A 20,334-nucleotide genomic window follows, 5' to 3' on the forward strand; every position below is an offset into this window, starting at 1 on the left:
CAACTGTTCCTCCAGCTGGAATTAGTTTTCTGTCTCTGCCTTGCATTCTCACAAGCCCGATATTACTGTCATGACTTTGTTCTTGTCTCAGTTGAAGTATTTTCAGCACTGTTCTGTAGCCGTTTGGGACAGGGTGGTGACTTGCTGAACTTTTCTCTTTACACATGCCATACACTACATCGAGCGTGTTTGTACCAACAAGTATCTGGTAGCCTGAAGTGCCACTGTCTGGGACAACCAAGGCCAACGTTGGGACTTCATATTCAGCTCCAAGGAACTGTTTTGGGAAGGTGATTGTGACTGCGACATATCCAAGGTAGGGCACAGATTGACCATTGGCCCCTTCAACTTCCAGAAGGTTATACAGTGGTTCGATCTGTTGCTCATGTAGGTGTTCATTATGGAAAGACTTGGTAACTGTGGTTACTTGTGAGCCTGTGTCAAGGAGACAGGTGAACTGTTTGCCTTGGATGGTAACTTGGCCTGTGCTTTTCGTGCCTATAAGTTTTTTTGGAACTCTAAAGGGGTGTTTCCTAACATTAGATTGGTTCAGGGTAGCACTGAACTTGGGTTTGGGTTTGGTATCACTTTTATCTTTAGCAGGGCTTTGGTGAACTGCTTCAGCCTCAGTTTGCCCTGCAACTGAGACTCTATCTAAAAATCCCTATTGTCTGGTGAGTGCTCTTTAGCCTCCCAAAGGCGTCGTTTTTCTTTCAGTTTATCTCTCTTCTCATTGACAAGAGTGGGGTTTGGATCATTACTGCAAGCTGAGGAAATGTGACCGTCTTCGCCGCAGTTGAAACAATACCAAGGTCTCGGCTGGGTGCTTGTCTTTGAGCTGGTAGGTTTCCAGCTTGGTGCTCTGGGGTCAAATTTGGAAACTGGCCCACTTGATTGATACTCAGTGTTCCCCTTGGTCTTTGGGGCTTTCTTGGCTTTTTTAGACATCAGCGTGGTCAGTTGGCTCTGCAGAGATGCCACCTGCTGTTTAAGCTCTGTCAGTGGGTCAGACTCAGGCTGGAATGTTGCTTGTTGACTGCAGATGCATGCACTCTGGGAATTTGCCATAACCCGCTGTCGGTGTGAGCCAAGGTGCTTTTTCATACGTGTAGCTTTAGCTGCCTGCCTATCCTCCTCAGTGCGGATTAATAATAGGAGCTCTGAAAATGCTGGTGGATGACTTTTCTTTCCTTCGAGGTTGAGATCAGAGAGCAAAGGGTTGTCCCAACACCCACGACAAAACTGTTTTAGAATATGTCTATCTGCTTCTCCAGCAGCAGCTCCTCCTCTCTTAACCGCAAGGTTCAGGGCAGCTTGAAGGCGGCAGAGGTAAGTAGAAGCCTTTTCACCAGGATCCTGAAGAGTATTCATAAACTGAGCGAAAAGCTCCTCGCCGTCCTCAACGGTTCCAAAGGCTGCGTCCAGCAGTTGAAGGTAAGTTTCAGGAGTAGCTTCAGGGCTTAGTCTTTTGACAATATCCGCTGCAGGGGAGAGCAGACTTTCAAATATTTTTCGTGATTTCTGAAGATTAGACAAGGTGGGATCTTTTCTGAGAAGCTCAACATGTGAACGCCATGTGTCATAATCTGTCTCACTATTGGATCTGGGAAGCTTGCCTGAGAATGAACGAAGCTTGATGGGAAAGTGTGAATGTGTATTTAATTCATCTCTTCTCACAATGTGCTCAACAATGACCTTTTGAATTTCAGGTGGATTCAAGTCGCTCTCCACTATGGACAGACTTCGCTTCATATCAGCTGGTGGGCATGGATCAGCACCATTATGAATGAAACTTTCTCGAGAAGAATCAGGAAACAGCTGGGGGTGTGAGGGTTCAAATGCGTCAAGCGACGTGCTCAGCTGTTTGGCTCCAAACTCATTATCACCACTGCCATCAGTCTCGATTGTATCACTGATTTCTGACATCATGTCTTTCAGCACCTCTTCGAAGCCTCGTCCACTTAGTTTTGCTAACTTCTTTATTTCATCGAGGTAGGCTTTGGTAACACTGCAGCCAATTTTAGTTGTGTACACACTGGCCAGAGCTTGAACATAGTATTTTACATCTGGATTGTGCTTAAGTTCATGTGTGTAGGGCAGAAGGGGGGCTAAGGTTTCAATAGCAGCACCATCTTGATACTCAATAATCAGGTTTTTATAAAACTCTGAGTTAATGTCAGTAACTGGGACAAGTCTCATGGAGCCGTACTTCTTGAGGATGTCTACGATCTCCTCATCTTCTGGTGATTCAAGCAAACCACTCACTATTACTGCATTGGGGACTTTGATACCTGAGCTCGTAATAAACTCCATGTTTGGTAAAGAGTGATCTATAAATGTAACAAATAGCTTATAAATAAATAGTATTAAATAGTAAAATTAACACTTAAAAAAAACAAAATCTTGATTCACTGCTAACACGTAACTAGGCTCCTGGCTGGCTCGCCACTTGTAAACCCTTTTCTTAAATTAGTGTAATTAATAACTAATTTAAGTATTGGTGAATGAGATATGGGCTAGTATAAGAAGCTCTAGATACGAATACGGAGCCTCAAAGAGTCAAATGTTAGCAGAAAACAGACAACACAAAATAGGTAAATTTAAAAATGTATTATAAAATGTATTATAAAAAATAAATAAATTATTTACAATCCCTGCCTACCTAAGCCTGCTTCCTGAGTGCACAGTGCACCATAAACTCAAAATAAATAACTCAATTGAGGAAAGAGTCCATGGAAGTTCTCAGGGTGTTTGTGTGTGTTTCTTGAAGTATATATATGTGTTCTCTTCACTACCCGGGTAGGTTTACGTGTTCTTATCTGTATTTAAAATGGAGGCATATGATGATGATCATAGGTCCAAAGATGCCACAGCTGGCCACACCAGGCTCTTTGTCCGTTCAGTTCTGCGGTTGGCTCGCCACTGACCGCTAGGGTCAGAATCAGATCTATTCCTTTCTAAAAAAACCAATCTATACATACAGTACAGAATGAATTAATCACAATTGCCTCATTTCTATTCAAATCTAATCAACTTTTCTACATTCAAATGTCAAATCAAATATAACCAATTGTAAAGGATATAAATACTCTAATCATTATGCAAATGAATAGTTACACATCACACCACATAAGTCAGTTCCAATAAACAACAATTAATCAATCAATAACTTCCATCTCACAATACAAAAATAAATCATAGGATTTCTGAAATAGATATTGATGCTTGAAACTTTTAAATCTATTTGTGCATCAAAATAACATTTTAAATGTTACATTTTAACATATTTATTCTTTTTATCAGTTAAGATCTTCATATAAATATAAACATGTATATTGACAATTAAATGTACTAAATCACCCTTATAAAGACAAAACAAATACTCAATTAATCAAGTGACTTTTTTAAGTCAATAAAACAGTATTAAGGCACCTTTAACGGTGTACAGCATACACAGCAAAATCCCCGGTGTTAAATTAACACCGGCTCGGTGTTTATATGGGTACCACCAGCAGAGTGTTAAAAATAACACTGAAGCAGTGTTAGAGTTAATTAGATAATTAAGCAATCATTTGAGTGATTATTTGATTATTGAAGACACCTGTTGATAATGAGCCGAACTACATCTACAACTTTCAGTCACTGCCTTAGATAAAATCAACTGAAAAGACATCTCTCTTATTACAAACCAGACTGACTTTTGTCTACTTTGAAATTGTTTGGTCACCATTATGGTGATCTGTGGTTCCTTTAGTTGGGCACTTTGACTCTTATTTTCCTTTTGATGTTTTTGCAACAGTGTTTACTGAACACATTATTTGTTGTAAAGGTTGTTAAAGCAAAGTTTATAAAGTTTTTATAACAGAGATTGTAGATTTAAGTAAATTACACAATCAAAAAATTCAGTATTCACGGAAAATAAAATGTTGATCCATTATATATTCTCTATTGGTTTTAACTTAGAGCTTTTCAAATTTTATTGTTAAAAATACTTGACGGAAAGTTCATATTGTGCCTCACGGGCAGGTGTCATGAGTCACCCCATTGATCACAACAAGGGTGACATAATTTGTGTTGCAATGCATGATGGGATTCATGAGTTTTATACTATGGTGGATCCCAGCATGCTTTGCAGCATTGTGTTTGTCACCATGATTCCGATTAGTGGGGTGATTCATGATATCTGCACGTGAGGCAAAAAAGAATTTCCAGCAAGTATTTAACAATAAAATTTTAAAAGCTTGAAAATTTGGAAAGCTGTGTTACTGAAATCCAATAGAGAATAATATACATATGATCAACATCTAATTTTCTATGAACACTGAATTTTTTGAATGTGTGGGCAACTTGCTTAAATCTATAATCACCGTTACAAAAACTTTGTAAACTTTGCTTTAACAACCTTTGAAACAAATAATGTGTTTAATAAACACTGTTGCAAAGACCTCAAAGGCAGAAACAAGAGTCAACCCACCCAACTAAAGGAACCACTGATCACCATAATCGTGACCAAACAAAAGTCAGTCTGGTTTGTAATAAGAGTGATGTCTTTTCAGTTGATTTTATGTAAGGCAGTGACTGGAAGTTATAGTTGTAGTTCGGCTCATTATCACCAGGTGTCTTCAATAATCAAATAATCACTCAAATGATTGCTTGATTGTCTGATTGACTCTAGCACTGCTTCGGTGTTTCTTTTGACACCCTGCTGGTGGTACCCATATAAACACCGAGCTGGTGTTAATTTAACACCGGGGATTTTGCTGTGTAACGGATCAAATCAACATGCATTTAAATGTAAACAATTAGCATGCAAGATTAACGATCTTTTATGGGCATCTTAAACAACATAAAACAATATGAATCTGTGTTTATATGGTATTAAACAACAAAAATCATATTCACAACTCCGATTGGTTTTAAAAGAACGATATTTTGCGCTATAAAGGAGCTTGCGCAATCATCATAACACTCGTTTTCGTATTAACATCCTTACCGGAGGTATCTTGAAAAACTCAATATCAGCAGCTTAACTTTCTCTCTGTCTCACTGCTTTCAACCTAATAAATACACAATATTTCAATAAATGGTAAAATAATTTTCTTTTTCCTTTAGAGGATATTATTCATACCAGATCTTGATACTTTCTAACAGCGTCTTCACCGGAGGAAAGTCATCAAGTGTTTGTTTTACTGGTATGTTGCCTGGCAACTTGCAGGCAGAGTGATTCCTTTGCGCCACTCGCAGGCGATAAAGAGAATTGCACTCAGTAACCTTGTGTGGGTTACATAAGGGATATTAAATAGGTCTTTATTGCCACATAACCCAGAAGTCACTGACTGTGCTTACATGTACACCAAAAATGCGATTATTTCCAACAATCAGAGTAACAACTTAAGTCGCAGTAAGATGTTTACTGACTTGAGCTATTTACTCCTGTTTACATGCAGTTTTTATTTTTTTTATTTTACTTACATTAAATGACAAACATGTTCTGACAGTGCCTGAAAACAGTTTTTTATGCTGCGGATGCTCTTAACTTGTCAACTAAGAGAAAAAAGTTTTTTTCCGGCAATCCATATTTCCACTATTATCCACCAAATGTCACTCTTAGCCAACTTATGCAACCTGCACTGAAAAAAATAAAGGCTAGATTTACTTAAAAATATAGTGCATCATTTTGCATCCATTTAAGTTTCACATGGAATTTTAAGCAATTTATGTAATTATAGTTTGATCATCACTCTGAATCCGATTTCTATCAGAAGTCTTTCACAAAAACGCAATTGACTCTTTTTGCTCAAAATTTTGTATTTAAAAAAACCGTACCCTGCGTTATGCATTCAGGAAAAAATTCCTTATTGGTGGCAAAACGGAAGCATATATGCCGATATATCTGCGACAGACTCATATCGGCAAATCGAAAAATCGGTCGGCTCTAATTACTATAGTATACTGTAGTAATAAACATATAGGGGTAATTTTCCAGACAGGGTTTAGATTAAGCCACGACTATATATATATAGTTATATAGTTATATTGTTATATTATGTCATTAAAGTCGTTTTTGAAACATACCTTACCAAAAAACATTACTGGTGTGTAGACAAAATACTGATATAATTTAAGACATGTCAATCTAAGCTGTTTTTAGTTAAGACAGCTCAAACATGCATTTTAGTCTGGATCTTGACATCTGAAACAAATCATGAGTAATATATAAATTTTTTTGAGAAACTAGCCCAACACTGGACATGAGATGCAATACCAGCATTTATAGAGAATTGTATTCAACATAATTACATGTTTCCATTTTGTCTTTTAAACAGCCGGAACTGCTTGGATTGTCCCAGGACAACATCATCATTCTCTAGAGGCCACGGCCTATGCTGTGCTCGCTCTCGTAAAAGCAAAACAATACGACAAAGCGGGAGAAGCTGTGCACTGGCTGGCCAGACAAAAAACTGACTCCTATGGTTCTGGCACCACACAGGTAAACTAACAACTTCTTATTTAACAATAATATGCATTTCTACATACATAATACTTGTGTACATTCTGACACTACAGTCACTAATGGAAAGATTTTTGTAATGAATGCATTCTATCATTGGATTAAAACAACTGTATAAAATACTATATCCTGCAGGAGATGTTAGTATTAAAACTTTGCTATTTTCAAATTAAAATCATGAACAATAAGAATAAAATTTCCTTCACCGTTCTGTTCTAGGCAACCATCATGGTATTCCAGGCAGTAGCTGAATATCGCACACAAGTAAAGAACGAGCAAAACTTCAATTTGGACGTGGAGCTGAGTGTGGCAGGAAGACGCAAACCAGTCAGATGGTCATTCAGTAAAGATAATTCACACGTCACACGCTCAGACAAGGTGAGAAGTCGTTCTCATTGTTTCTGAAGAGAAGAATAAATCTGATAATTCAACACACAATATTTTTTTCACGCCTATTTGTGCTTTATTGTATGAGAGATTATGAGAGTTTTGCTATTTACATGGTTGTTTTGATATCTAGGTATTTTAAATAAACCACTTTTTACTGCACATAGTTATTGATTGGATTATTCTAATAAAACTATGGCAAACCAAACATGTGTTCACTCAACAGATTGACATAAATAAGAACTTCAATGTAACTGCTAAGGGAACTGGAACGGCGACTCTATCTGTGAGTTTATTGTGCATGAGAGCTTATACAGACTAAAATTTACACGAGTTTGTGAACTGACTGTTACTGTCGGTTTTTAGGTGCTTACCCTGTACTACGCCAAACCTGCTGAGAAGATTTCTGACTGCAAACACTTTGATCTAAGTGTTAAAATTGAACGAGAAAGTTTTGGTAGGATTTTTTTTAACTGACAATGTTAAACTGAAACCCTGATGTTTTACTTTATACTATGAATCTCAGTATTTAACAAAAGATATTTTCTATTTAGTGAACTATCCAGGGGCTGAAGAAAGTTACAAGCTTACTATGGAATTCTTGTAAGTTAACAGAATATAGAATAACATTGATTTATTTAATGTTCTGTATAGATCTTTATATAATACACCTGCTGATAAGACAAACATCTTTACAGCTACCAAAGTGAAACAAGAGATGCCACCATGAGTATACTGGATGTGGGCTTACTGACAGGGGTTAAAGTGGATGAAAGAGATCTCACAGAGGTACACTGTCATGAACAACTAAGAGTGTTTTCAGACCTGTAGATCAATCACTTTGTTTCGAAACCGGGGGTCAAATGGCTTCAATGCTGCAACTTCATCTTGGTTCGGTTCGCATTCACAAGGCAATATTTCCAGTTGGACAAGACTTTAATACATTTACATTTATGCATTTGGCAGACGCTTTTATCCAAAGCAACTTAAAGTGCATTACAAGCTATACATTTTTATCAGCATTTGTGTTCCCTGTGTTGAACCCGTGAATTGAAACGCAATGCTCTACCACTGAGCTATACAGGAACGCTATCAGGACACACAGATAGCAACTTTGCAGTATTATTGTGTGGCTTTTTGGTAACTGCGGTTATATTACTTAATTATTTTAATCAGAAGTCAAGACAACATTCTTACATGTACCTTACCAGATAGCAAGCAGCCATTGAAACAATGTTAAAAAATTGTTGATGTGTCAATGTTAATCCCATGGAATCAACATCATGTTTGCACCGTACATTAATATTACAAAAATATTGAAATTTCAACAAACTGCCATTATGGTGATCCGTGTTTGCTTTAGGTTGCTCCCTATCCGGGTATTGCGGAGAAGAGCATTTAGACGACATTTTATAAGGAACAGGTGCATTTTCAGTTTGAATGGTGCTGATGTGCGCACCAGAATTCATCACCAAAGAGCTGTTATGTATGTTCATGGTTATTAAAGCAATAAGAGCCTGTCTGTTAGGTCAGATTGCTTTCACACTGATCTTGAACCGCTCCAGAGTTCATTTTGGTGCGGATCCGAGCCCGATTGCTGTGTTCACACTTCGTTTATGCCTAAACCAACCGTACCAAGGGAGAAAACTCACCAGGTTCTGAAACAAAGGCTCAGGTCTGAAAACACCTAAAGCAGAGATTAAACTACTTTTTCTAGAATCAAAAGCTTATTAGATGTATGCATATAGAATGGTTGTATACAGATTTTAAACAGGAGATAAATATGAGTGTTAAATTGTGTCACATCCTGACATTTTTTCCCATTTTTTCCCCACAGTTGGCAACAGGGAAAGACCAATTCATTCAGAAATTTGAGATGGACAAAGAGCTCTCAGAGCGAGGGTCACTCATCCTCTACACGGATAAGGTTATGATTGTTTGTGTTATCAGTCAAAGGAAAACGTTAATTTTTTTTCATGTTTTATACGGAGATGCATTGATTGCTCTATCATAAATTAAAATCGAATGGTTTAATCCTGACACGCAATTGGCATCTGGAAACTGTGTCGACAAAAAGTCTAATGCTTGAAAAAGCACAGTTTAACTATTTAATGCATGAGTGTTTTTGCAGTCATTATTATCTCGGGTGTTTAGTTTACCATAAATTAATAATAAAAAAACAGATATTGTAAGACAGATTGAGAAAAAACTAAAAAACTGGAAGTCTAATTTAAGAAAATTAAACTAGGAGAGCGTAGTGAATGATGTCCTGGGTCACTACAGACCTGTTTTATGCATCTAAGGGTTAAAAGTGCCCCCAAATGTTTTGTGTTTAAAGAAATAATGAAGTGATTAAAGAAATATGCTACGATTTAACTTTTAGAAGTTTATATATATATATATATATACATACATACGTAATCTACATACACCGCGGGTCTCCTTACTTGGAAGTCACCGTCATGTATCTACGGTAACCCTAAATGGACAATCTGCTCTACAGAGCGCATATTTTTTTGGTTTGTTGCTTGTAAAAAAACGGCAATCGACCATTGTTGCAGTGCATACCAAGATACCAAGTTGAATTCATGATTACGATTGATTGTGACATGTTTAAATGTGTCAATCATGTTATGTGCATAATTGCATGTAACTACGTTTCAAATGTTTCTAAATCAAACACAATGTGTTATGTCAAACTAACCATATAAAGTTGTCACATACAATGTTATTATAAGTATTTTAAATGCTTTTATTGTCTGCCTCAATAGGTCTCTCGATCAGACAGAGAAAGAATTGTCTTCAGAATGCATAAGATGAATAAAGTGGGTTTGCTCCAACCTGCTGGAGTCACTATATATGAATATTATTCACCAGACGCACGCTGTACAAAGTATTACCATCCTGAAAAGGAAGATGGCGCTCTTAGCAGATTATGTCTTGGAGATTTGTGCCAGTGTGCAGAAGGTAATGGACTTTTAACTTTATGCAGAGACACGTGTGCTATCCTAAAGCCAGAAACAACACAATGTTTGGTTTACCGATACATCAGTCATACAGTGCCACGCCTCCACATTGCCCCCATTTCCAGTCCCATGACTGTCTAAACCATCTCAGTACTTCACTGTGACTTGGTGGACCATACTGATTATATTACAGCTTAGTTTTAATAAATGGTGTGTAAGCTCGAAGTAAAAAATAAAGTATGTCTATATAGTTAAAAATAGCATTGGAAATCCATTCTGCAGGAATCTTAAAAACGAAAACATTTTTGTAAATAAATAGGGAAAATTATTTTGCATATTTAGTATCTACACTTTTAGGATATTTGGAATGTCCTCTGTAAGTATATATTAATTACAATGAACTGAACATGTTTGTGTATGACAATTCAACATCTCTTTACACAGAGAACTGCAGTTATCAGAATAAAAACAAAGTTAAAGAAGAGGAACGTTTGGAGAAGGCTTGTGAAGCTGGCATGGATTATGGTAAACACATTCAATTCTGTGTGCTCATTGTTTTTCAGCTGTTGTGTAAATGCAGTAAAATTGTTTTACCAGAACCATTTACATTTCTACAGCTCTGGTGTATAGATAATGATGTTAATATATATGTTTTAAAGTTTATAAAGTCACAGTGGTGGCTATGAATCTGGCGAAACACTCAGACGTCTATAAAATGAAAGTGGACCAGGTGTTAAAAGAAGGCACAGTTTATTATTCTGCTGTCAAAAGAAATGTGTATCTTCACTAAGCATGAAATGCATTGGAAAATGTTCCATTAAAGTTCCACAGTACATTTGTTCGCTAAGTACTTTACCGTCCTGCAGGCACTGATGAAGGCGTTGAAGGAAAGGAGAGAGACTTCCTGGCTCATCCCAATTGCAGGAATTCTTTGGGATTCCAAGTAGGCAAGTCGTATCTTCTCATGGGCAAATCCACTGATCTGCCAAAGCTCGAGGCAAGGTAGGTGTCCACTGAATGTCTGTGTTTGTTTGTAAATATCAAGATTTGCTTGAGGTTTATGCAGGTAATATGAAATGGTTGTTTTTGGAAATAGTAAATAATTAGTGCAGCACAATGATGATAAAAATGTGATATGCGATAACTTGCTAAATGATGCGATGTACAATATGTGATACAATAATGCTTTAAGGTTAGAAAATTTGTTAGAATAATAATGAAATATATTTAAAAAGCCAACAGTAGATATAAATTCTTTCTTTGTCTCACCCATCTCTCTACAATCTGCATTGACCTAAAACTTTGACTTAACTAAATAATATTAAAGGTGTAGCGGAGGATTTTCTCGAATTTTAGAAAATAACAACCTTCTCCACTTTTTTAAATAATGCAATTGCGCAACATTCCTGATTGACAACAGTCTTGATGATCCACCCGGAGAAAGAAAATCCTCCGAAATACCTTTAATACTTAAAAACGTTATGTAATTGCAAACTATTACGATATGCACATTTGTGCTCTTTGGGTCTTTCGGTATATTTTTTTAAAATGGAAAAAACAAGAAAGCATAGTATATCTTACAGCAAGCATAGTATATCTTAAAGCAAAGTATATCTTACAGCTCTGGAAATAATTATTGTGCTTTGTACATGCGCACACGCTTACAATGTCACTTTGTGTTTGTCTTTGTGTTACTTTTGTTTTTTTTAGAATTCAGTACATCTTGGGTGAGCAGACCTGGATCGAGTACTGGCCCACAAGAGAAGAGAGTCAAACAGCAGAACATAGAGACAGATACCTGGGCATCTCTGTACTCGCCAATAAGCTCTTTAAAGAAGGATGCAGTACATAATTATGTATTTTTTTTTCATCCTGCAAAAGCATTCTTACAGGATAAATGTTAAAAAATATTGTTTGTCAAAATACTTTCTTTAATTTCATAATAAAGTTTAACTTAATAAATGTTAATGTGTCGCTCTACTTAATTGTAGTTTGATGCACACTTCATTGCTTTGCAAAAACATTTCAGATTTTTGAATTACAAAAATATTTTTATTCAGATAATGCTCAGAAGATAGATGTGCAAATAAAGGAAACTATTTTGCAACAAGCTTTAAAATAATTTAAAATAAATTATATAAAATTATGTAAGCCAGAGAAATAAAGCAACAAAGCTAATTTTATTTTAAGTAAACAACAAGCTAAATATTGCAGCTATGAATTAACCAAATGTGACGCTGCAGATGTCAACAGACCAATAAGATTACACATAGTGATGCGATAGCTCCACCCATTAAGACTGAAAGTTTGAAGGTTCTGACAGAATGACGCCCCATTCAGACAGAGAGCGACAAGCAGTAGCAGAGAGATACGATCTCATTCATTTTAATGAAAGCTTGGCTACTTTCTGCGACACAAATAAAAGTGACTGCTGGCGACCATATGAGCGTGTCCAGTGATGCGAGACAGTTAAAGTCTCGTTCAGACTCTTGTATCACCCATCTCTTTCAACGAGGCATTTCTAGATCTGGTTGTCAAAACAACGCACTATCATCCACTCCAGTAACTGATGAGAGAAGGATGATGTGAACTCCACTGCTTCGCTCTCATTGGTATTCGCTCCAGATTATCGCTCATCATTTGCATAGAGTTAAACGTTTCTTATGCCTCATTCAGACAGCCACACAGTAAATTTCCTGGTGTTAATTTAACAATGGCCATATGGGAACCACTGGCAGGGTGTTAAAAGCAACTCTGAAGCCGTGTTAAAGTTAATTAAATAATTAAGTGATAATTTGAGTGATGATTATTTGATTCTTGAAGACATCTGAGGATAATCAGCTGAATCACAGAAGTACAAAAAAACCTGTGACTTCCAGACACTGCCTTGGATAAAAATCAACTGAAAAATAATTAAATCTTTCTTTTTACAAAACAGACAGATTTTATTTCTGTCATTTGTCTATATTTGTTTAAAAAAAACAGATATTTATACTCACCTAAAGGATTATAGGAACACCTGTTAAATTTCTCATTAATGCAATTATCTAAGCAACCAATCACATGGCAGTTGTTTCAGTGCATTTAGGGGTGTGGTCCTGGGCAAGACAATCTCCTGAACTCCACACTGAATGTCAGAACGGGAAAGAAAGGTGATTTAAGCAATTTTTAGCATGGCAGGGTTGTTTGTGCAAAGACGTGCCGGTCTGAGTATTTCACAATCTGCTCAGTTACTGGGATTTTCATGCACAACCATTTTTAGGGTTTACAAAGAATGGTGTGAAAAGGGAAAAACATCCAGTATGCGGCTGTCCTGTGGGTGAAAATGCCTTGTTGATGCTAGAGGTCAGAGGAGAATGGGCCGACTGATTCAAGCTGATAAAAGAACAACTTTGACTGAAATAACCACTCGTTATAACCGAGGTATGCCGCAAAGCATTATTGAAGCAACAACACGCACAACCTTGAGGCGGATGGGCTACAACAGCAGAAGACCCCACAGGGTACCACTCATCTCCACTACAAATAAGAAAAGGAGGCTACAATTTGCACAAGCTCACCAAAACTGGACAGTTGAAGACTGTAACAATGTTGCCTGGTCTGATGAGTCTCGATTTCTGTTGAGACATTCAGATGGTAGAGTCAGAATTTGGCGTAAACAGAATGAGAACATGGATCCATCATGCCTTGTTACCACTGTGCAGGCTGGTGTTGGTGGTGTTATGGTGTGGGGGATGTTTTTTTGGCACACTTTAGGCCCCTTAGTGCCAATCTGCCATTGTTTAAATGCCACGGCCTACCTGAGCATTGTTTCTGACCATGTCCGTCCCTTTATGACCACCATGTACCCATCCTCTGATGGCTACTTCCAGCAGGACAATGCACCATGTCACAAAGCTCGAATTATTTCTTCAACATGACAATGAGTTCACTTTAATAAAACGGCCCCCATAGTCAACAGATCTCACCCCAATAGGGCATCTTTGAGATGTTTTTTTTCCTCCTAGGACTTTTTGTTCCTCCCAGGCTAAAAAAGTCAGGAGTTTTTTCTCCTAGGGTTTTTTTCAACCCCGGGAAGTCAGCCGACATTGGCTTAACTTAGCACTCTCTTGTATATGAGACATTATTAATACGCTTGAATGTAAAGCTTATTCAAAGCCGCTGTATTTTGCTACTTATATTGTTTGTCAATTTTTCTGTGTTTCCCCTGCTTCTATTAATGTAAAGCTGCTTTGAAGGCAAAAGGGGGTCAAACACAGTATCAGGAAGGTGTTCCTAATAATCCTTTAGGTGAGTGTAGATGTTAACATTTTATTGAAATTGTTTGATCACTATTATGATGATCAGTGCATTCTTGGGTGATTTTAGCTTTTGCGTCATTGTCCTGTTGGAGGACCCATGACCTGCGACTGAGACAGCTTTCTAACACTGGGCAGTATGTTAAGCTCCAGAATGCCTTGATTGTCTTGAGATTTAATTGTGCCATACGCAGACTCAAGGCACCCTGTGCCAGATGCAGCAAAATAGCCCCAAAACAGAACCAAGCCTCCTCCATGTTTCACTGTACACTGTATGGTGTTTTTTTTCTTTGGAAGCTTGATTTTTTTCATCTGTGAACATAGAGCTGATATGACTTGCCAAAAATCTCCAGTTTGACTCACTGTCCAAATGACATTCTTACAGAAGGATTGTGGCTTGTCAACATGAATTTTAGCAAATTACAGTCTGGTTGTTTTATATTTTTCTTTTAAAAGTCGAGTTCCATGGAGCCCACTTTTGCCCAAAAAGTGATGAATGATGCGACTAGAAACTGATGTACCTTCACCTTGGAGTTCAGCTTGTATCTCTTTAGCAGTTTTCCTTGGTGTTTTTTTTACCATTCGCACTATCATTCTGTTCAATCTGGAGTCAATTTTCATCTTGCAGTCGCGCCCAGGGAGGTTGGCTACAATTTCATGGACCTTAAACTTCTTAATACTTACAACTGTTTTCACGGGAACATTAATCTGCTTGGAGATTGTTTTGTAGCCTTTACCTTTACCATGCTTGTCTATTTTTTTCTTTCTGAGCTCCTTAGACAACTCTCGCCTTTGCTTTCTCTGGTCCATGTTCAGTACCAACAAATGTGTCCATGCCATTTTGGAATAATTAATCTCTTATTACAGCTGCTTTGCTTTATTCTATGACATACCAAAGGCATGCTATAAATTTCATCACTTTTTTCTGGAGAAATAAAGCATTATTTAATAATTAGGTGTAATGGTACCAACAAATTTGACCATGTCTGTATTTGAAACTGGCGCACATAAATAACATACACTGTCAAAAATAAAGGTACGAGGCTGTCACTGGGGCAGTACCCTTTAAAAAAAGTCCTAATATGTACCATTTAGGTACAAATATGTACCTTTAAAGGTACATTTTGGCAGTTCAAAGTACTAATATGCCCTCTTTGGGTACAAAGGTGTACCTTTTTGAAAGGGTACTGTCCCAGTGACAACTTTGGTACCTTTATTTCTGAGATACAGTGTAATGCAATACACAGTAACTGTCACTTAATAAAATGCATGTACTTCATTCTTCTGTTAAATAACAACAATGGAGACAGACAGTCATGTATATGGACAAAATGGTAAGATCAAGTTAGATTTTAATTAGCACCTAAAATATAAAAAATACTATGTTACTCGTTGCTCAATATTGTGAAGATTACTCTAAAATAATCATTCATAAAATAATTATCAAATTTTCCTGCTTCTAAAACATGAAGTTTGAGGACAAGTCAGGGTCATGGGCGGCCAAGGCTCATTGATGCACGTGGGCTGGCCCGTATGGTCCGATCCAACAAACAAAGGTTTTAATGGAGTCCATGCCTCGATGGGTCAGGGTTGTTTTGGTGACAAAATGGGACTTACACAATATTAGGCAGGTGGTCATAATATTATGTCTTATTGGTGTATGAAACCTTACTGAATAAATACTATGCTGGATTGTCAGAAATTGTCAATTGTTAATGGATGTAAATCTCAAGGCTTTAAAAGCAATAATTGATTTATTTCTTATTCAATTTCTTTTTAACTTTTCTCAGCTTCTGAGCAACACACAGCTATTTTGCTTCTAAATAAAAACGCTTAGATCACATGTGTGTGCAACTAGTGTTGTAGTGCTCAAGACTTGTCTTAAGACCATTTTTTGTCTCGTTTGTCTTTGGTCTCAATTTAGCTGGTCTCCACTACAACAATGGCTGTAACAGAAAATGTTAGTATGCTTTAATGATCAAAATGTATTTCACATTATTGTTTAACAGATATTAGCTACAGCATGTGGGCGAGACTGCACAGAGCTAAAGCAGGGCAAAAACTGCAGTGCAGCTATCGTTTAACTGACATAATATGTTTATGCAGATAAAATATAAAATGTATCAAGCTGGTAAGTTTTGTAAAGAGAAAAGCAAAACAGAATTGCAAGCAAAATAGGTTTTTGGAATTTTAGAAAGTACATGGGCAGAAGTTAAATGACTGAACTATAAGCAGGGGTCTAGCTGGGGAAAGCCAGGAGCTGTTCTGTTGTCAGTGGAACCCTTCTTGCCATTAACAGAGCAAACTCATGTTATGTTGTCACGGCCGGGGGCGGACCCGAATATGCTACTGGGCCGCGCCCCTCTTAACTCTCCCACCTCGAGGAGTTTCCCAAGACCACCCCAATGACCAGACAGACGAGTATACTATAATTAAAACAAACTTTATTAAATATTTAAAAGGGGAAAGGGGGAAGGGAAAAAGGGAACTTTAAAACTAATGGCTCTTCTTTGCCTCCAGGGCCACTCGGGGAAAAGACTGGGGGCCGGGGCTCTGACTCAACAACCCGTGGCGCGCTCCGCTTCTCCTGGAGGCAGAATCGAACACAGACAGACCAGGGCACACTCTCCACTGATGTCTGCAGCCCTGGGGGATCCTCGTTCCCACACAGGGCCTCACTGGTTCAGGTAGGTAGTTGCTGCAAGCATAGAACAGATTAGTCCACAGGTTGCGTTACTCACAGTGCCGGGGGATCCTCGTTCCCACACGGAACTCCGCTAGTTCAGGTAGGTGGTTGCTATAAGCACAGAACAGGTTATTACACAGGCTGCGTTACTCACAGTGCCGGGGGATCCTCGTTCCCACACGGAGCTCCACTGGTTCAGGTAGGTTGTTGCTATAAGCACAGAACAGATTATTCCACAGGTTGTGTTACTCACAGTGCCGGGGGATCCTCGTTCCCACACGGAGCTCCACTGGTTCAGGTAAGTTGTTGCTATAGCACAGAACAGATTATTCCACAGGTTGGGTTACTCACAGCGCCGGGGGATCCTCGTTCCCACACGGAGCTCCACTGGTTCAGGTAGGTTGTTGCTATAAGCACAGAACAGGTTATTGCACAGGCTGCGTTACTCACAGTGCCGGGGGATCCTCGTTCCCACACGGAGCTCCACTGGTTCGGGTAGGTTGTAGCTATAAGCACAGAACAGGTTATTGCACAGGCTGCGTTACTCACAGTGCCGGGGGATCCTCGTTCCCACACGGAGCTCCACTGATTCAGGTAGGTTGCTGCTATAAGCACAGAACAGGTTATTGCACAAGCTGCGTTACTCACAGTGCCGGGGGATCCTCGTTCCCACACGGAGCTCCACTGGTTCAGGTAGGTTGCTGCTATAAGCACAGAACAGATTATTCCACAGGTTGGGTTACTCACAGCGCCGGGGGATCCTCGTTCCCACACGGAGCTCCACTGGTTCAGGTAGGTTGTTGCTATAAGCACAGAACAGGTTATTGCACAGGCTGCGTTACTCACAGTGCCGGGGGATCCTCGTTCCCACACGGAGCTCCACTGGTTCAGGTAGGTTGCTGCTATAAGCACAGAACAGGTTATTGCACAGGCTGCGTTACTCACAGTGCCGGGGGATCCTCGCTCCCACACGGAGCTTCACTGGTTCAGGTAGGTAGTAGGCGAAGCTCTCGTTGTCACGCCCCGGGCGCAAAGCTTGATTTTCTCTCTCTCTCTATAGGATTCAGGCCGCAACAGATGTCACCATCTCGCGTCTCGTCGGAGGCTGGGCAGTTCGAACGCTATAAGCACAGCATACGCACAGCAAGTCAAGCGTAAACCCCATCAATCAGTGAAACTCACCCACAGCACTCTTATACCACGTCACGTGAATTCTTTAAATCGTCCTTGCCACCTGACCACGACGACCTCGAGAGATCGGTTGGGCAACAGCTGGATCCCAAGGGAGGGAGAGATGTGTGGTATTCACAAGCCCAGCGTGTCGGTTATCCCTTCCCTGGCTCACCTGCACTTCCTCTTTCCCACAGGGCCACTGGTTTACTGGCGGCCGGTGTTTCGTCCACGCTTCTGGTCAACCACGGCTCACCCACGCTTTCCTCTCCAGTGGGGCCAGGGACCTCACGAAACACAAGAACACACACCAGGGTAATCTTTCAAACAAGACATTTGCAGAGAAGTATCACAGCGGCTACTCACGCTTAGTTGCCAATAACCTCTGTTCACGGTGCTCTCGACGGCTCTGTGTCCACTCTTCCTTACATAAACTCCACGATACCCCTACGTTCGCTGACTGCCTCTCACTCTCTTCCCCAGGAGAGCGATCCGACCAGCGTGATCCGTCTGCAAAGCAGCAACACAACGTACACAACGTATGCCAACGACACCCCGTTTGATGTCTGCAAGGTGTTCTTATACCCTGACTCTTCTCCTTGTCAGCCTATTAACAACCGCTGTGTTAATTTGCCCCACCTGAGCGTGATCAGGCTTAATTTGACTTCGGGGAAACCCCGGAAATGAAATGTGGAAGCCGGGTTCCGCCCGTCGTCCAAATAAAATGTGGAAGCCGGGTTCCGCCCGTTGTTCATTTAGAACGTCACCTGTGACAATGTAGACCTTGTAATGTTTGACAGTCCCCTAATTCCACTAACGGCTAGGTTTGTGTGTTACATGGTAACAAGCCTCATAAATCGGTGGTGTCCTCGTATACAACAATTTAGCTTGGACCCCATATGCCTGTGAAAAGTCACATAATTTATATGTACGTTGTGAAAGCCTGTATATTGTTTTGAAGCATGGTTTGTCATTTATAGGTCAAATGAAAATTTTTCACATGACTTTCATGCTGATAAATGGCTATTAACAGTCAGTAAAAGTTTTATTTTGAGTTTGTTTGTGCCCCCCAAAAATATTTTAGCACCAGCCGCCACTGTCCCAGACTAAAATTCATGTTTGGGCTGCCACGATAAAACATTATTTATACTGTAGCAAGCTCAGTGAGTTTTGTGTTTGACTTTTATTTACTTAAAGCTCATCTTGTATATAGAAAGGTTGACACACTACGACCCAGTTTGCACAATAGCAGTTGGCGCCAAACCGTAAATGTTGAGCAAAACACATTTGCTGTGGAGTGCTGGAAATTATACGGGAACATTTTTTTTGATCACTTCTCTCTTGAACCTTTAAAGATAAGCAGCGCTACTGCCAATATATCAAAGGTTGAATTTACACAACAGTTCATTTAGGGGAAATCTGAAATGGACAGATAAAAGTGAGACTGAGTATAAATTACATGGGCTGCAGCTTACAGACGCTGTATAGAAAAACAGATAAACAGACATGATGAAGGTGCATCTGCTTTGTTTTACTGTCGTTCTTCTCTCCTCACCGCTCCTAACACTATGTGAACCACTGTGAGTATTTAAAACACTATTACCTTAAAGATTCATGTATATCTGAGTATCTGTGTTTAAAACAATTACATTTTCTCTTCTAGATTTGTTCTGTCGGCTCCCAATTTACTGAGGGTGGGTTCCTCAGAGAACGTGTTTGTGGAGGCTCAAGATTACGCTGGAGGCAACATAAATGTGAAGATCGTAGTGAAGAACCATCCACGCAAAAATCTGGACATCATTTCTGAAACAGTGACCCTGACTGCGGACAACAACTATCAGCTCCTTACAAAAATAAAGGTGACACACTTTCACATACTTGCTCATTATAAGCAAATGTGAAGAATCAGTGATTCATTACAAATCTGTTTGCAATGACACATCTCTGAAGTCTTTTGTTAAAAATTTGAATGCAAAATTTAAATGTGAAATTAGCAATGAGGACTCTATAAAACATGCTCTAAATGTACTGTTTATTATGTTTAGATACTTGATGAAAAAAAATTATTCACCGACGATCCTCTGGAGAAGCAGTATGTGTATCTACAAGCTCATTTTCCTTCCGAAGTTTTGGAGAAAGTAGTCATGGTCTCGTTTCAGTCTGGATATATATTTGTACAAACAGACAAACCCATCTACACACCGGGTAGCACAGGTAAGATCACAAGAGTTTGAAAACATACAATCAATTTGCATCTCCTTCTCAAGTTGTAAGAGGATTTTTATGTTTATAGTTAAATTTAAGATTCTCAAACTT

At 39.0% G+C, this 20,334-nt stretch overlaps 3 protein-coding genes across 6 annotated transcripts in view; 2 read left to right on the forward strand and 1 right to left on the reverse strand.

The window, feature by feature from the left end:
• LOC129443864 (complement C3) overlaps positions 1–11,826 on the forward strand; it is a 73,245-nt gene extending 61,419 nt beyond the window's left edge. For all 3 annotated transcript variants that reach the window (XM_073860126.1, XM_073860125.1, XM_073860127.1), the window contains exons 29-40: positions 6,327–6,490; positions 6,731–6,889; positions 7,125–7,184; positions 7,265–7,355; positions 7,453–7,501; positions 7,597–7,687; positions 8,736–8,825; positions 9,670–9,865; positions 10,309–10,389; positions 10,524–10,607; positions 10,731–10,866; positions 11,575–11,826. In XM_073860126.1, coding sequence (XP_073716227.1) covers positions 6,327–6,490; positions 6,731–6,889; positions 7,125–7,184; positions 7,265–7,355; positions 7,453–7,501; positions 7,597–7,687; positions 8,736–8,825; positions 9,670–9,865; positions 10,309–10,389; positions 10,524–10,607; positions 10,731–10,866; positions 11,575–11,716 — 1,343 coding nt within the window. In that variant the 3' untranslated portion in view covers positions 11,717–11,826. The remainder of the gene's footprint in view (positions 1–6,326; positions 6,491–6,730; positions 6,890–7,124; positions 7,185–7,264; positions 7,356–7,452; positions 7,502–7,596; positions 7,688–8,735; positions 8,826–9,669; positions 9,866–10,308; positions 10,390–10,523; positions 10,608–10,730; positions 10,867–11,574) is intronic.
• Positions 648–5,057, reverse strand: LOC129454070 (paraneoplastic antigen Ma3 homolog). Its single transcript, XM_073860131.1, has 2 exons — positions 4,994–5,057; positions 648–2,971 (listed from the first exon to the last, which is right to left on the reverse strand). Exon 2 carries the CDS (start codon positions 2,311–2,313, stop codon positions 655–657), a length of 1,659 nt encoding a protein of 552 aa, XP_073716232.1. The 5' UTR covers positions 2,314–2,971; positions 4,994–5,057; the 3' UTR covers positions 648–654.
• A 7,612-nt stretch (positions 11,827–19,438) lies between the features above and the next one.
• The window catches only part of LOC129443875 (complement C3), a 48,035-nt gene continuing 47,139 nt past the window's right edge, over positions 19,439–20,334 (forward strand). For both annotated transcript variants that reach the window (XM_073860129.1, XM_073860130.1), the window contains exons 1-3: positions 19,439–19,598; positions 19,682–19,877; positions 20,064–20,232. In XM_073860129.1, the coding sequence (XP_073716230.1) occupies positions 19,525–19,598; positions 19,682–19,877; positions 20,064–20,232 (439 nt within the window). In that variant the 5' untranslated portion in view covers positions 19,439–19,524. The remainder of the gene's footprint in view (positions 19,599–19,681; positions 19,878–20,063; positions 20,233–20,334) is intronic.

Source organism: Misgurnus anguillicaudatus, chromosome 3 (genome assembly GCF_027580225.2).
Source record: "Misgurnus anguillicaudatus chromosome 3, ASM2758022v2, whole genome shotgun sequence".
NCBI classification, from domain to species: domain Eukaryota; kingdom Metazoa; phylum Chordata; class Actinopteri; order Cypriniformes; family Cobitidae; genus Misgurnus; species Misgurnus anguillicaudatus.

What these genes read in the sequence shown, in the direction of transcription:
- LOC129454070 (XM_073860131.1), bottom strand. Translation starts at nt 2,313, where the DNA reads ATGGAGTTTATTACGAGCTCAGGTATCAAAGTCCCCAATGCAGTAATA.